Below are 16357 nucleotides of genomic sequence, written 5' to 3' on the forward strand. Positions count from 1 at the left end.
AATTAAGCAAAGTGGAGGCACCAGAGAAATAACTATTTTAATATCACCTATTTAAGGACTGTTACCATGTCATACCAGGCATTAATAATTCGGGCTTTGCTCCAGTTAAGTATTTAGGAGTGTTTTACATTTGGGTCCCAGCTCAGCCTCCTGGGGTGACACCCAGAATCTGCTGAAGCTGCCAAAAGCCTCCACTGGTGTCGGTCCCTGGGTTTGGCAGGGCTGGTTGTGTGCTCTGAACCTGGGAAGTGGCACAGACCATGGGGGGCAGTGGGATTTTGGGGTGCAGGTAACCATCACACAGAGCTGCTGCTGCTGCTGAACAAAGCAGAGTTATTTGGGTTTTCTGGCTCTGCTGTATTTTTTACGGTGCTGATGTCCCAAGGTGGACTGCAAGGAATAAATGAGGGATTCTTGGAGAATCCCATGGAACATCCAGAAGCTGCATCCTGGCTCCACTGGGAAACTTTGGGGCTGAGGCTCCATAGAAGACCCCAGTGCTGATGCTCCCAGCCCTCACTTTCTGCTGGTGTTGCACATGCTCAATTTAAGCCTCTTTCTCCTCTAAATTTATCCCTGTGGAGCAGAGGGGGCTGTGCTGCTGCAGGAACGCTCTGCTGCCATAAGAACTTATTTTTCCCCTCTGTAAATAAGGCACTTGGATTCTTGCCTTCCTCTTCCTGAGATGCAGATGTTGCCACATCCCCGTTTGTATTCATGGGATGCTGCTGTGGTGGGCACAAAGCCTTGGAGCAATTGGAGTTCTTCAGCAGATACAGCTGGAAGGGTTTGGAGCAACATCTGCAATCTGTCAGGAGGAGGAGGAGAGGTTTTGGTGCTGGGGGAAGGTCTTGGAGCCCTGTAGGAGCAGCTGGAGGGGCGAGTTGAGATATTGGGAAGAGATTCTTCCCTGGGAGAAGGGAAGCTGTGGCTGTCCCTGGATCCCTGGGAGTGTCCAAGGCCAGGGTGGACACCGGGGCTTGGAGCAGCCTGGGACAGTGGGAGCTGTCCCTGCCTGTGGAATCCTGTGGGGAGCAGAGCCCTTCCCCTGCCCAGCCCCACAAATCCCTGTGATCTTCACCCAGCAGGAAGGTCACGGTTGCTGTAAAAGCAGGACCCAGGAGCTGAACAGCTTTTTCCTGGGCTGCAGTTAAAGCTGCCTCGGTCTGGGTGCTGAAATTGCTCCTTCTGCTCTGAAATCAGCTGCGGGGCAGAGAGGCACCCACTCCTGATGACCAGGGGCTCCTGGCACCCCGGGGAGGGTCTGAGCTGCATCCCCACCTGCCTTCCCCAGCACCTGGATCCCCTCAGGTGATGCCACGGCCGCTCCCGGGGATGCTCTGGCGGGCACGGAGCCGCCCCCAGCCCCCCGTGGCACCGCCTTTGGGCTCCCCAAGCCGGGCCGGGGGTCCGCAGGGGCCGGGCCCGAGCAGTTTTGCAAGAGGAAGTGGCCGGGCTGCTGCAGTGCGAGGCGAGGGCAGGAAGGGGAGGCGATGCTGCCGCTGCTGCTGCGCGGACACCCCCGGGAGCGGCGAGCGGAGCGGCAGCGAACTGGGAGCCAACTGGGAGCCAACTGGGAGCTCTGCCCCTTCCATGCAGCGCAGGGAGGCGGCTGCGGGAGGCGAGGGAAGGCGAGGGAAGGGTTCCCCGGCACTGCTGCCTGTTCGGCAGGAGCAGCTCGGCAGGATGAGCGGCAGGAGCTGGTGCAGATAAGCGGCGAGCCGGGGATGTGAGCGCGGGGCTCGCCGATGCTCGCCGGCCCCCCGAGCCCCCCGGCTCGCCCGCAGCCCCTCTGCTCTGCCCGGCTCCCATGACCATCGGCAGCAGCATGAGCAGCGGCTACTGCAGCTTGGATGAAGACCTCGAGGATTGCTTTTTCACGGCCAAAACCTCCTTCTTCCGCAGCGCGCACAGCAAGGTCCCTGCCAAGGTAACGCAACTCGTGCTCAGGCCGGGGGATGCCGGCGCTGCCAAAACCGAGCTGGAGCCGGGCTCAGGGCAGAGCTGAGGGTGGGGAGGGGGTTCTGCCCTCTCCTGTGCGGGGTCTGCACCGCTGCGGGTTTTTCTCAGCCTTTCCCAGGCCGGCTTTCCCCGTTCCCCGGGGATTCACGCAGGAGGAGCCGGCTCTCGATGTGTTTTTCCAGCATTGGGTGAAATCCTCCGGCCGCGGGTCGGGCTCCCCGGCGGGGACCTGCGCTCTGTGCCTCGCAGAATCGTCACCCTGGGTGAAAAATTGCACCTGTGGGGTGGATGGGAAAGTTCAGGGCAGAATTAATCTGTGGACTGATGAACACGATGATGAACGTGCCTTGGAGAAGGGCAGAGGGTTTGGCTGGGCAGTGTTTCACCCAGGATGAGATTTGTGTCTCGGCAGCATTGACGAGGCTGCTTCACAGTTTTTAAACGTCTATTTTTAAAAAACTAATTAATTAAAAATCCCTGTCATGAACTTTGGGGCCCCAACCAGAGCTGAGCATAAAAGGAGAAGGCGCTGCTGCAGAAGTGGGAGTTTCACACGGGAACAAGAGCCCTGCAGCACCCAGAGATCAAATCTGGCCCAGCTTTTTCACTTAAAATCCTCCTGTAAACCACCAGCACCGCCGTGCTCCTGTTCAGCCTCTGCTGTATTCGCACCTGAGGCTGCAGAGCTGCAATCCTCAGCAGCTGCTTTGGGGTTCAGCTTCCTGCAGCAGCTCCAAGGGCTCTCCTTGGGCAGGGGGGGCTGCTCTGGAGGGACAGCTTCAATCAGCCGGGAATTTTATTGAATTTCTCTGCGGAAATGGTTTAAGATGGGCTATTCCCCGCTAGCCAGCAGCTCCCTCTCGCTATGATTAACCAACACGTAGTGCTGGTTTTTAAATGTCATTTGATGATTCATTTGTGTAGGAGATGGAGGAGATCGGGGTGCTGGTGCAGCCAGAGCTGCTGTGTTTGAGCCAGGGCACTGCAGATCCTGGGGGAACTCTGGAAATCAGCCTGGTGCTGCTGCTGTTTGGGATTTCTCCCTCTCAGAGGGGACAGGAGCTGCTGCAGCCCCTTTTTGCCCAGCTCCTCCTCACCTGGATGTGACCAGCGTGGGTGGCAGAGCTCAGGCTGCCAGAGAAGATGGAGCCTGTCGGGGGTTTGGTGTTGTGGGGAGGAAATGGTTCCTGTGCATGAAGAAAAAAAACCCCCACACGCACTGAACGTGGTGCTGAACCCAACTGGTGTTGTGTAATGGGGCTGTGTGAGGAGCTGGGCTCTCACAGAGGTGGAAACCACACTCAGACCTTGGTGGAGGAAGGTTTTGGGGGGATTCATGGCTTGTTTGGGGTTGGTGGTGGTGCAGGTCCTGCAGGAGGAAGAGGAGGTGGTGGACACTGAGGAGGTGGTGGACATCTCTCTTGGGTTTTGATTCACTCCCTGTCCTCTCTTTTTCACTTGGCACCTTATTTAAGTGGTAATTATTGAATGTGGAGCATCTCCACCCCTGCAAGAGCTGTGTGTGACAACAGCTCTGTTTTTCACCAGCTGCTCCTGGCCACGGGGTGAAAACATCAGCTGAGGAGAGCCCAGAGCGAGTTAAACTGGTGGAGATGATTGTCCATCCCAGGATGGCCAGGAGTGATTCCTGAGCCCAGGACAGGGCTGGCAGTGTGGCAGGAGGAAGCTAAATATGGATAACTTAGGGATGCATGTCCTGGAAAACACAGGAAACATCTCTGGGGAGGAAATGAGGTGTGGGTGGGTGGGAGGGGACACACAGGCCACTGCATGGCACATAAACCGAGTGGGATTTCATCTGGAGGATTACAGAAACAATTTTTCTGATTGAAACAACTGTATTAGTCTGAAGAGCCTCTTTCTAGGAATGCTGTAATCCCTTTTTATTTTCAGAACCATCAGTGAAATCACTCTTCATTAGCGAAGAGCTGGTTTAGATCTCAGATGTGACCTCATCCTTGGAGATCCATTACTTTGCATTTTTGGGCCTCTCCAGCTGAATGGCTTCAGTGGCTTCTGAAGCCTGATTGCTCAAAACTCTGCAAAATTGCTTAAGGAGTCCTGCATCAGTGGCTGATGAGAGAAGAGAGCTGGCTCAGAGAGGGAAGGGGCAAGGGAATGTCCAGGGATGGGACGCACAGGAGGGGCAGGACCCAAGCAAGGGCTGGAAGAAGGGATCTCCAGGATCCCAGCCAGCCTTGCCCCATGATCCCAGAGCTGGCTGGGGCTCAGGGCAGGGCTGTGGGGAGCCAGCTGGGATTGCCTGGGCAGCAGGGGCACGGCCAGGCTGCTGCAATGCAGAGCAGCTCCAGCCTGGACCCCCCTGAGATGCAGCTCCCTGGGAGGACCTTGTCAGCTCTCAGTGCTGAGCTGAGATGTGGCAGGAAAATCGGTTTCTAAGTGAAATCTCCATGGCAATCAAAACACTGAGCCCATCTTCACTTGCTCTAACCTCTCTGAAATGCAGCAGCTATCCCTCTCCCCTGCTCTAGAGCAGCACAGCTCTCCTGGCTGCTGCCTTTTCCTCTGAACCCCAAAGTCAACCACAGCACCTCGTCTGAGTTTCTCAAAGGGAGGGAAATGTTGGGGGTATTAAAAGTTTTTTTGGGTTTTTTTTTGGTCCAGATCTCTTGTATGATTCTCCCTCCTGCCAATCCGTGCTGGAGCAGTGGATCCTTTCCCAGTTTAGTGCTGTGAACCCTGGGAGTGGGTGTTGAAGGGGAAGTGTTGGGTGTTGTGCAGGGATGGAGAGCTCTGTGAGAGCAGAGATGTCCCAGCTCTGGTGACAGCCCTGTCCCCCCAGTGTCCCCAAGCTGCCACCACTCCCTGCTGCAGCCGGATTTACAGATCTGAGCTGCTGCTTCTCACGTTTTGGACTCAAATCTGAAGCATTCACATTTATTTCCAGTCCTTTGTGCTGTGTTTGTGGTCGATGTTTCTCTGAACTGCAGCTCCACAGCCAGGGACACTCACATGTGCTTCTCCAGGCTTTGTTTTCTGGTGTTTTATGAAAAATATTTCCTTAATAAGCAGAAAAGTTGAGGATTGATGTCCTAGCTCATAAAATCCCTTCAGAGGAGATCTCTGAACTGCTCCTGCAGTCTGAACAAGGAGCCAAAGGGAGAGCTTGGGCCGTGGGTTTGGGAATGTGGATTGTCACAGCCTGGCTGATGGAGATGGTGATGGAACTGTGCCTGAGCACACCAGGGAGGACTTGGCCACTCCTGCCCTGAGCTCAGACTGCCAAGGACGTGGTGATGCTGGGCCAGATCCATCCCCAGTGCTCTGCTCTTCAGGTTCATTAAGGAAAGAGCTGTGAGGAGAGAGCTGGCTGGGAGCGAGGGGCAGGGATGGTGTCCCTGGGGCTGGGACAGCTCCTGGGTCCCACCTGGAGCTGTTATTCCCAAAACAGAGCTGCTGCCTTGGGAGCTTTTAAAAGGTTTTTAAGTAGGGAGTTGACTTAAGAAGGTGAGAGGCTGTAGGGAGGGTGCTCTGAATGTGGGGTGTGTTTCTCCTGGCATCCTTGTAAATGGAAATATCCATCACAGGCGATTTCCTTATTGCCTCTCTGGGGTTAGGACTCCTTTGAGAGCTGTCACCACCATCTCAGTGGCCCCTGGGTTGTCCATAACAGCCTGGCAGGAATTTCCAGCTCATTAGCTGAGTGCTGGCTCTCACAGAGGGGCTGCTGAGCCCTGCCCAGCCCCAGGCCATGGGATTTGTGTGCCACGCTCCTGCCCCTTCCCAGAGCTCGTCCCAAGCAGCCTTTGTCCCTTGGAGCATTAACCCAAGTGCCAGCTGAGGCTCCATCATTCCTTACAGCCGGCATTTCTTACAGCTGAGCAATAATGTGTGTGGTGCAGGGAGGGCAGATGTGGCTCCTGTGCTGCTGTGGATGTCCCAAATCCCCGTGTCCAGCCTGTCCTGGCAGCCTGTGTGTCCCAGCAGTGTCCCAGCAGTGTCCCAGCAGTGTCACAGGGCTGGCAGAGCCTTCACCTGCCGAGGCTGGGCGATGCCAGTGAGCTGCCAGCGCCTCCAGCTCCTGGCTGTGCCGTCTTGTGGAGCAGGTTTTCCATGGAGCAGGTTTTCCATGGAGCAGGTTTTCCATGGAGCAGGTTTTCCATGGAGCAGGCGTGGAGGAGCCCTCCTGGCAGCTCCGGGCTTCCTGTGGTTTTCCTGCTGGTCACACAGGAGGGTGGCACTGGGAACGTGGCCATTTGGGCTGCCACACCGATGTCCTGTGCCCTTTTGGGCTGCCACACCAATGTCCTGTGCCCTTTTGGGCTGCCACACCAATGTCCTGTGCCTTTTTGGGCTGCCACACCCATGTCCTGTGCCCTTTTGGGCTGCCACACCAATGTCCTGTGCCTTTTTTGAGCTTCCAAACCAATGTCCTGTGCCCGTTTGAGCTGCCACACCAATGTCCTGTGCCTTTTTGGGATGCCACACCCATGTCCTGTGCCTTTTTGGGCTGCCACACCAATGTCCTGTGCCCATTTGGGATGTCACACCAATGTCCTGTGCCCTTTTGGGCTGCCACACCAATGTCCTGTGCCCTTTTGGGCTGCCACACCAATTTCCTGTGCCCTTTTGGGCTGCCACACCAATGTCCTGTGCCCTTTTGGGCTGCCACACCAATGTCCTGTGCCCTTTTGGGCTGCCACACCAATGTCCTGTGCCTTTTTGGGCTTCCAAACCAATGTCCTGTGCCCGTTTGAGCTGCCACACCAATGTCCTGTGCCTTTTTGGGATGCCACACCCATGTCCTGTGCCCTTTTGGGATGCCACACCAATGTCCTGTGCCTTTTATGGCTGCCACACTGATGTCCTGTGCCCTTTTGGGATGCCACACCAATGTCCTGTGCCTTTTTGGGCTGCCACACCAATGTCCTGTGCCTTTTTGGGCTGCCACACCGATGTCCTGTGCCCTTTTGGGATGTCACACTGATGTCTTGTGCCCTTTTGGGATGCCACACCAATGTCCTGTGCCTTTTTGGGCTGCCACACCAATGTCCTGTGCCCTTTTGGGCTGCCACACCAATGTCCTGTGCCCTTTTGGGATGTCACACCGATGTCCTGTGCCTTTTTGGGCTGCCACACCAATGTCCTGTGCCCTTTTGGGATGTCACACCGATATCTTGTGCCTTTTTGGGCTGCCACACCAATGTCCTGTGCCCTTTTGGGATGCCACACCGATATCTTGTGCCCTTTTGGGCTGCCACACCGATGTCCTGTGCTGAGGCCAGTGGCCAGGTGATTCCCAAGGATGGCTGAGCTGGCTGATCCCTGTTTTCCATGCAGGAAAGCTGCAGGCCCAGCAGGGTTGAGGTGCAGATCAGAGATGGGGTTTTGTTACCAGCTCGTTTCATCCTGTCCCGGTGCAACAGGAAATGTGGCAACGGTTTATGGTTAAAAGCTTCTGTTTTTCTTCCTTTAGCCAGAAGTGCAGATTCTGCATCAGAAACTTTGCACAACCGGAGGTTGGGGTTGATTTGTGAGGAGCAAGAAGTGGCTGATCTGGTCATGCACTGCAGGAGGAGCAGCACTTTTCTTCCCAGGCTGTGGCTGCTCTTCCCAGGGCTCCTGCATCACAGGGCTGGTGCTGCTGGGCTGGTTTGGGTCTGGAAGCAGAAAAGCAGAATATTTAGGTGTGAAAGATTGGGATGGACGGAATGGATGGAATCCATGGATGGATGATGGAGGGATGGATGGATGGATGGATGATGGATGGATGATGGATGGATGGATGGATGATGGATGATGGATGGAATCCATGGATGGATGGATGGATGGATGGATGGATGGATGATGGATGGATGATGGATGATGGATGGATGATGGATGGATGATGGATGATGGATGATTGATGATGGATGATGGATGATGGATGGATGATGGATGATTGATGGATGATGGATGGATGATGGATGATGGACGGATGGATGATGGATGATGGATGATGGATGATGGATGGATGGATGATGGATGGATGATGGATGATGGATGGATGATGGATGGATGGATGGATGATGGATGGATGGATGATGGATGATGGATGGATGATGGATGATGGATGGATGATGGATGATGGATGGATGATGGATGATGGATGATGGATGATGATGGATGGATGGATGCATGGATGGATGATGGATGGATGATGGATGATGGATGGATGGATGATGGATGGATGATGGATGGATGGATGATGGATGATGGATGGATGGATGATGGATGATTGATGGATGATGGATGATGGATGGATGATGGATGATGGATGGATGGATGGATGATGGATGATGGATGGAATCGATGGATGGATGATGGATGGATGGATGGAATCCATGGATGGATGATGGATGGATGGAATCCATGCATGGATGATGGAGGGATGGAATCCATGGATGGATGATGGAGGGATGGAATCCATGGATGATGGAGGGATGGAATCCATGGATAGATGATGGAGGGATGGATGGATGCTCTCTCTGCTGGGCTGTGTCTGTGCCATGGATAATGCTGGGGTGCCCTCACAACTCTGTGTGTGCAGGAGGGGACAGTCCTGGGGGTCCCCTGCCCTCCCTCACTGCGTGGTTGGGGTGGGGGCCAGCCCTGGTGAGGGCCAGCCCAGCTGTGCCTGTCTCAGTGCTGTGACATGGGTGACATGAGGAAGTGCAGGCTTTCTGACAGTTCATCTTCTGTTAACTTATAGGGAAGGGGTGGGGTTTGTTTTGTTGTTTTTCTTTTTTTTTTTCTTTTTTTTTTTTCTTTTCCATCATGCTCCTTTCGAAATCTCAACCCTTGGCATGATTTCTAAAGATGATTTTTAAAGACTCCCCTGCCAGCCCAGCACCTGTGTGTGTGGCCAGGATTTGGTGCAGCGAGAGCCCAAGGACTCTGACAGATTGGGGAGTTCTGATAAAGGGAGATTTATGTGCTGTTCTCAAATAACCCAGGAAAGCTTTGCTTTTATTGTCAGAGAATGCTCTGGGTTGGAAAGGACCTTAAAGTTCATCCAGTCCCACCCCTGCCGTGGGCAGGGACACCTTCTACTGTCCCAGGCTGCTCCAACCTGGCCTTGGACAATTGCAGGGGTGTGCCAGGGCCTCTCCACGCTCCCAGGGAAGGATTTCTCCCCAATATCTCACATCAATCTCCTCTCTTCTGGTTCAAAGCCATCACCCCTTGTCCTGTCACTCCATGCTTGTTTAAATTCCTTGTTTAAAGCCCCTGTCCCTTCTTGGAGTGCCTGAGGCTGCACCCCCCGTGTCACCGATGTCCCCTGGGTGTCTGAGAGGTCTGGAGCTGTTTGCTGCTGTGGGGCAGGAATTGGGAAATGGTGAAGCTGCCCCTGGGGAATGGCCTCAATGAATCCAGGGCTCCCCAGTCCCAGCACTGCAGCTGCCTTGCCAGATTGCAGCCAGGCTTTCAGTTCGTCCTCTGCTTGATTCTCCTCCTGAAAGAAATACCATGGGTAGCCTCGGGCAATATTGGATTATTTGCAGCTTGCTTCGTCCTTGTCCTGTGTGCTCTGAGGCTGTCAGAGAGGAGATGAGCTTTGCTCCCTGAGCTGCCTATTTTTCCCTTTTTTTCTTCCTTCTCAGAGGTTACAGTTTTCATTCTGAGCCTTCCCAGCCTTGATGGCACGTCCCTTCACGCTTTCTGCTCCCTGCTAATGCCAACTTCTGAGCAAGCCCACATAAAATCTGGGCAGAATGCATTCCCAGGCTGTCACCAGGGAAGGTGGTGAGTTCTGGGAAGGCAGCAGAGCTCTGAGCATTGCCCAAGACACACAGAGCTTTGTTTGCTGCAGATGGAGCAGATAAAGCAGGCAGTGCTGTAGAGACCTGCCCTCCTGGCTGGAGGGGAGCCAGGAGAGTGAAAATTTCCTCATGAAAGGATGGTCAGGCTGCCCAGGGAAGTGGAGGGATCACCATGCCTGGAAGTGTTCAAAAGGCCATGGGTGTGACACTTGGGGACACAGTTTAATGGTGCTGTGTTGACAGCTGGACCAGATCTCCTTAAATTCCAGCCTTAATCATTCTGTGATTATTCATTAGTGACATTTCCATGGGTGGCCTTCAGGTAGAGCCCACCTACATGTCACATCTGTTGGTTTTAGAGGAAATTCCCCCAAATTCCCCCAAACCTGGGCGAGCAGCAGCCTCTGTCCCACCCTGGGCACAGCCAGGCAGACACTGAGCAGTTTTTGACACAGTCTGGGACGCCTGGACTGGCCCTGCAGTGCCTGATTTATAATCAGTCACACAGCCAGCCTGCTGCTCGTGTGCTTTTATTGCTCTGAGCTAGAATTTCCCAAGCTTTGGACAAGAGCAGTGAGAGATTTAACTCCATGTTCTGCCTGGGTGAACCCACTGGAAGCTGCTTGGGAGTCAGAGCTGTGAATACTGGGAATAGACTGGAAATAGGATGGGATTTTTTTTTTCTTGAGTTCAAGAAGGAAATAAATGATCACAGGTGCAGGTGGCTTTGCTTTGAAAGTGGGTTTTAATGGCTGGATTTTTTGCCCTGGTTTGTACTGGGATATTTTACTGCTCTGTGCCACCAGCTGGTGTGTTTTGTGCTGCCCTCCCCTGCCTGCCACTGGTGTCAGAGGTGCTTTGGGGTTGGGATGTGGCATCACTGCTCGGGATCTGTGCAGGATCCGTTCCTGCTTTCCCAGGAAAACGTGGAGCTGAGCAGATGGAGCGTTACCCAACTCACCAAGCAGCTAAAACCCCGCTCTTCTGATTGCAGAATGTGACACAAACGGTAGAAGAAGAAAAACCCGAGCCTCCGACCGTCCAGGAGATCAAACAGAAGATTGAAAAGTACAATGCAAAGGTCAGCAACTGCCTGCTGATGAAACTGGTACGTACTGGGCTGGTTTTCCTCTCACACACAGTCTGGTGCTGGTTTCCCTTCACACACAGACTTGTGCTGGTTTCTGGGGGCTCTGAATGGGGCCAGCCTGTGGGGAAGGTGTCACTGGGGTGTCAAACTGCTTTTCCTCCTGCATGGCTTTCCAGTGTCACCGACACTCCAGGTGACCCTTCCCTGCCTCCATCCCTGATTTCTGGGGAGGAGTTGCCCTGAAATCTTGCCCCAGTGGGGATGAGTCACGTTAGATCTGGAGCTGTGACCCTGCAGGTCAGGAGCTGTTGGCAGTGGGTTTAGGAACACAAAACCTTCCTAGAGAGAGATGCTCTGCCCTCACCACTGCCAGGCTTCCTGTGTGGACTGTGCACAACCAGCCTTTTCTCCTGATTCCTGCAGTTTTGTGGAGCTGAGGGTGGGGGAGGACACCTGTGGTGGGGTCAGCCGATGTCCAGGGATGATTTGTTCCATGAAGATGTGAGAATCCCTTAAATGGGGAATAAAACACAAGGAATAAGTTTAGGAGGTCCTGTGGAACCAGGCATTTCAAATCCATATTAAGTGCAACTACAAATCCCATGCAATGGAATTTCCATGACTGCCTCATAGCAGGGCTGGTTTGAAATAAAACAAAATCCCACAGACGAGAGGAAGGGATGAGTCATTACCAAGAGAAAATCAGTAGTGACTGTCCCGAAATTACTGGGTATTTTTGACACGATTAATGAGAAACGCTGGAACTCCCAGAGCAGGGGCAGCTCCTGCTGTCACCCCACGCTGCAGACCAACCTCTTGTGGTGGGAAAAGGGGCTGGAAAAGCTGCCTGGAGCCTGATCCCTGTGTGCTTTGCCCCAGAACGAGGATGGGACGTACACGGGGTTCATCAAGGTGCACCTGAAGCTGCGGCGCCCCGTGACGGTGCCGGCCGGGATCCGGCCCCAGTCCATCTACGATGCCCTCAAGGAGGTGAACCTGGCGGAGATGACGGACAAGAGGACCTCCTTCTACCTGCCCCTGGATGCCATCAAGCAGCTGCACATCAGCAGCACCACCACGGTGAGCGAGGTGATCCAGGGGCTGCTGAAGAAGTTCATGGTGGTGGATAACCCCCAGAAGTTTGCACTTTTCAAGGAGATGAGGAAAGATGGGCAAGGTGAGTTGGGGGTGGTGAGTTTGGCTTGTGTTTGGTGCCCTGTAGGACTCGCTGGGGTGTCAGGCAGGCAAAGCCTAAATCCAGGTGAATCAACAGCCAGACTGTTCTCAATCACAGGAGGTGACTCTGCTTAGGCTAACAGGGAATTCCATTTTCAGAAAGGGCTGAAACCACCTGAGACCTTACAGTGATCCCAATGAATCCATGAGAGAGACTCATCCCTGTGTGATCCTGAGCATCCTTTCCCATGCTCCAGCTGAGCTCCTGAGCTCCCCTGTGCCCTGGCAGCCCTGGTCTCACTGGGGGTGTGTGCTGTCCTTGCAGTGCTCTTCCAGAAGCTTCCTCTCACCGAGTACCCCCTGTACCTGCGGCTGCTGGCGGGCCCTGACACGGATGTGCTGAGCTTTGTGCTGAAGGAAAACGAAACCGGGGAAGTCGAGGTACGTTGCTGACTTCTCCTTGTTTTTCACACGAATGTGGAGCACGAGCTGGGAGATGAGTGGCAGAGGCAGCACAAAAAGGGATGTTCTCCTCTAAGAGGGTCTTTTATTGCTCCTAAATGATCTGGGTTTTTAACACGATTCAAATTTGAGCTGTGGAAATGCTGAGGCCAGTTTTGATGGCAAATAATCTGTTTATGGAACCCAGCAGTGCCACCCCAGGGTTAATCCTCACTAATTAGATTAGCTGAGCACTGTTAGAAGTAATCCACTAATTTAAGTAAAAGCCAGGGACACTCAGGTAATAAATTCAGAGTTTTTGGTTGAAATCTTGCTGCCCATCACAGTGAAGGGAAGAGCTGGGAGCTGCTGCAACCTGCATTGGTGTGGGAGGATTGGGACGTCCCTTACCCCATCTCCAAGGTTAAAATCCCTGGAGATCAGATACATTTAAATGTATTTTATTGCTCCTCCTCCCAGATTCAGAGGTAAGAACCCACAAAGCCCAGCAGGTGTGTGCTCACTTTGCCTCTGTGCTGGTTTTGCAGTGGGACGCGTTCTCCATCCCAGAGCTGCAGAACTTCCTGATGATCCTGGACAAAGAGGAGAAGGACAAAATCCAGCAAGTGCACAGGAAGTACGAGAGGTTCAAACAGAGGCTTCAACAGACCCTGAAAGAAGCCAGAGGCAAACCTGGATAACCCTCAGGATGCACTGGGCATCAGACTAAGCTAGAGACTGTTTTTAAATCAAAAGACTTCTCAGGACACCTTAGTAATCATTCTCCCTCTTCAACCTTCTGTGAGGACTGGCTCCCAGCGCCCCTAAAATGATCCTATTGCATTTTCTTCTTCTGAAACCTCTTCTCCCAGGACCAGAGCCTGTCCAAGAACGGGAAGCCTGATTTTAAAACAGCTTCAACAAAGCAAACACAGCTGCTGGTTGGATTTCCAGCCGTGCCACCCGCTGGAGAGGCTGCGTGGAAGATTCTCGGTGTGACACCCAACAGAACCCATCTGCTGGCTGAAGTTTGGAGCAGGGCAGCTCTTGCTGCTCCTGCTCCTCCCAGAGAGCTGCTGGTTCCTGTTTGGAGGTGGCTGTGGCCCTCGTGGCCCAGTTCTGGTTTCGTAAGGAGAGCACGGGAAGCAGCAGGAAAAGGGGAGGAGGTTGTTGCACCACGTGGGTGTTGCAGCTCTAACCAAGCCCTGGACTTGTTCAGGGCTAAGGCAGCCAGGGAAATGCCAGGTTGTGACACCAAGGCAGCTGCAACACCCCAACAGTCTGTTAGTAAATATTATTGGAACTCGGTAATAGTAATTCCCAGGAAAATCATTCCTTTTGATTCTATTTGACTTCTGATTTTGAAAAGAGCTGAATTACTGTGACTGTCCCTGATGCTTACCTAAGTTAGCCAGTGTTTCACCAGTTCTCTACTCTGTAGGAACTGGGACCTGTGTTTCCAGAAATTGTGTTTGAGAAGTGTAAAGGTGATGGTTGGGGCACAGACTGAGGGTTCAGTGTTGAAGGTTTAGCAATACGTGTCCATCAGAGGAACCCAGGAAAGCTCAAAACCCCTTCACAAATTGGATTTTGAGCTGGGAACGCGTCTGGCCCCGAGGGAGAGGAGCCCCATCCAGGGCTGGGGTGTGGAGGTGGCACCAAGTAAAGGAATTCCTGTCCTTGGGTGCTTTCTGCTCACCTCACCTGTGCCTCCTCCTGCTCCTCACAGCGCTGTCCCTGTCACACCCTCCCTGTGCCCTGTTCCCCTTTCCCCACTCTCAACTGGTGCTGTCCTGCACATCCAGGAAGCTTCCCAGGATTTGCTCTCTCCGTGGAGCCAGGAGAGGACAGCAAGTCTCTCTCTGCCTGTCTCAGGGCTCCCAGCACACCGAGCATCCCTCAGCAAAGCCCCGGAGCTGCAGGCTCGGTCCCTGGCCTCGCTCCAAGCCGCTGGGATGGGGTTGGGAATGTTCCAGGGATCCCAGGGGAGAGGATGGCTCCCGTGTTTACCCTTGGGAGCGAGCACGCTGCACACAGCCAGGGCCAGCCTCCCTCTGTTCACCGCAGGGACGGGGAATGGCAGCGCTGGATGGGGATGGAGCAGGGAATGGGCTTTGTGTGACAGCTGTCCCTGTGAGCTCACTGTGGCTGCTGTTATTGGGGAACGGGGACCAGTCTAAAATTTACCTCAGTGCCTTTTTTTTCCCTTAAGTGTGAAAACTTTGTGTTTGGGCTAAGGAGGAAGCTGTGCAGAGTCCTCGTCCCTCCTGTCCCCGCAGCGCTGGTGTGACAAGGCCTCGTGTGCGGGGAGGGATGAGGAACTGGATTGTTTCTTTCTGGAAGGTGACTGCTTGGGATTTTGGTTTTTTTTTTCCAGATTTTGAGTATGTTTGTTTCTAAACCTTATGAGAGTTAACTGCATCGCTTGGAGCAGTGTGAAAGGCACTTTCTGCCAAGCTCAGCTGCAGCTCCTGTTCTGGTCAGCAGTGAGGGTTTGCTCATAGGGCTCTGGTGCAGAAGAGCCTCCAGCTGTACTGTACTCTACACCCAACGACCTTTAACAACTGCTGGCAGCCACACAGCAGCCTTGGCCACGCTCTGGGGCTGTTTGTCCAGCTACAAGCAGGCTTAGCACTTCACTATTCACTTGTGGAGTCCTTTAAATACCGTTTATCTGGTGCTTTGAGCCTCGACAGCACCGTATAAATACTTCAGTTCCACCATGGGGAAGAACGCTGTAAAAACCGCCAGTGGCTCTCAGAGGGAAGAGCCACGTGCTTGGCTTGAAATCTTGAAATCCCTTTTCTTTCTGGCTGAAAGTCGTGCAGGTTTCCTTATTTTTTTTTTCGTTTTTTTGTATTTTTCCAGTGAGTTTTGGTGAGTGTCCCCTCTCCCTTCCTGGCCTCAGCATGTCTTTGACAGTTTGTAGAAGGCATGGCTTCGTATGCAATCACTGTGGATGCTGCTGAAAACCTCCTGCCACCAGCAGGACTCGCTCTTTTGGGTTTGTTTTTTTTTTCAATATGAGGGGCATTTGAAGAGTTGGTGGGTGCTGAAATTCCAATTCTCATGGGTCAGTCGAGCTGTTTTTAGGAGTATTTGCCTCTTCTTTAAGCGCAAAATCCTGTTGGCAGTGCCTTTGGTTAGCAATTGTCTCGCCTAGGTCGTGTGAGTTTATTTTCCATGGCTACTGTAAAACCTGTAAAATAATGTGTATAGGATGGAATAGTAGAGCTTCTATGGCAAAGTGAAATGCATTTTTGCAATGCTGTAATTTATTTTTACTACTCCCTAGTGATTCTATGGCATTTTTACAAAATGTCTCACTCTCAGCTTTTTTTGAAGGTTCTGGAACTATTTGTTCATAGGCAGACAGTGTAAGAGACAATGATAATAAAACTGTCAGTAATTAAAGAAATCTCTTGACCTTTTACTGGTGCCCTCCTGTGGAACTTCAATGGATCAAGTCTAAAGGGAAATACAGGAATCCTTCCTAAAAGTGAATTTAAAGATAAAATTAATATTTTAGCTGGGGCCTACAGCACTGTTATATGAGACAAATTACAGCTCACGTCATACATTAAAATGTATTTTTATATATAGAAATAACACAAACTACAGCAGTCCAGCTAATACAGTTAATTCTCAGCACTGAAATGTCTGATTTCAATACTTGGAAATGTTTAAAAGTGTAAAATCTACACCAGAGTGGGTTTTACTCAATGGCAGAACACAATGGACTGTCCCAGGATTGTGTTGGAATATTTTTCTCATATTTCACATATATCACATCCTTGATCAAAGATGTAAAACAAGAATGTTAAACCACAAAAGCCACTGTAGCATCCAGTGCTTCAGTATCAATTATCAGGAAAAAAAAAAAAATCACAAAAGGATAATACCA

General features: G+C 52.5%; 1 protein-coding gene across 6 annotated transcripts in view; it reads left to right on the forward strand.

The window, feature by feature from the left end:
* RASSF5 (Ras association domain family member 5) overlaps positions 1–15867 on the forward strand; it is a 29897-nt gene extending 14030 nt beyond the window's left edge. For 5 of the 6 annotated variants that reach the window (XM_058855975.1, XM_058855976.1, XM_058855977.1 and 2 more), the window contains 4 exons: positions 10741–10854; positions 11716–12013; positions 12338–12453; positions 13002–15867. In XM_058855975.1, the coding sequence (XP_058711958.1) occupies positions 10741–10854; positions 11716–12013; positions 12338–12453; positions 13002–13154 (681 nt within the window). In that variant the 3' untranslated portion in view covers positions 13155–15867. Of the gene's footprint in view, positions 1–1420; positions 1931–10740; positions 10855–11715; positions 12014–12337; positions 12454–13001 lie in introns of those variants that run through there. The other variant, XM_058855978.1, reaches the window with a different exon arrangement.
* The last annotated feature ends 490 nt before the right edge of the window (positions 15868–16357 follow it).

The sequence above is a fragment of the Poecile atricapillus genome, chromosome 23 (genome assembly GCF_030490865.1).
Source record: "Poecile atricapillus isolate bPoeAtr1 chromosome 23, bPoeAtr1.hap1, whole genome shotgun sequence".
Classification (NCBI taxonomy): Eukaryota; Metazoa; Chordata; class Aves; order Passeriformes; family Paridae; genus Poecile; species Poecile atricapillus.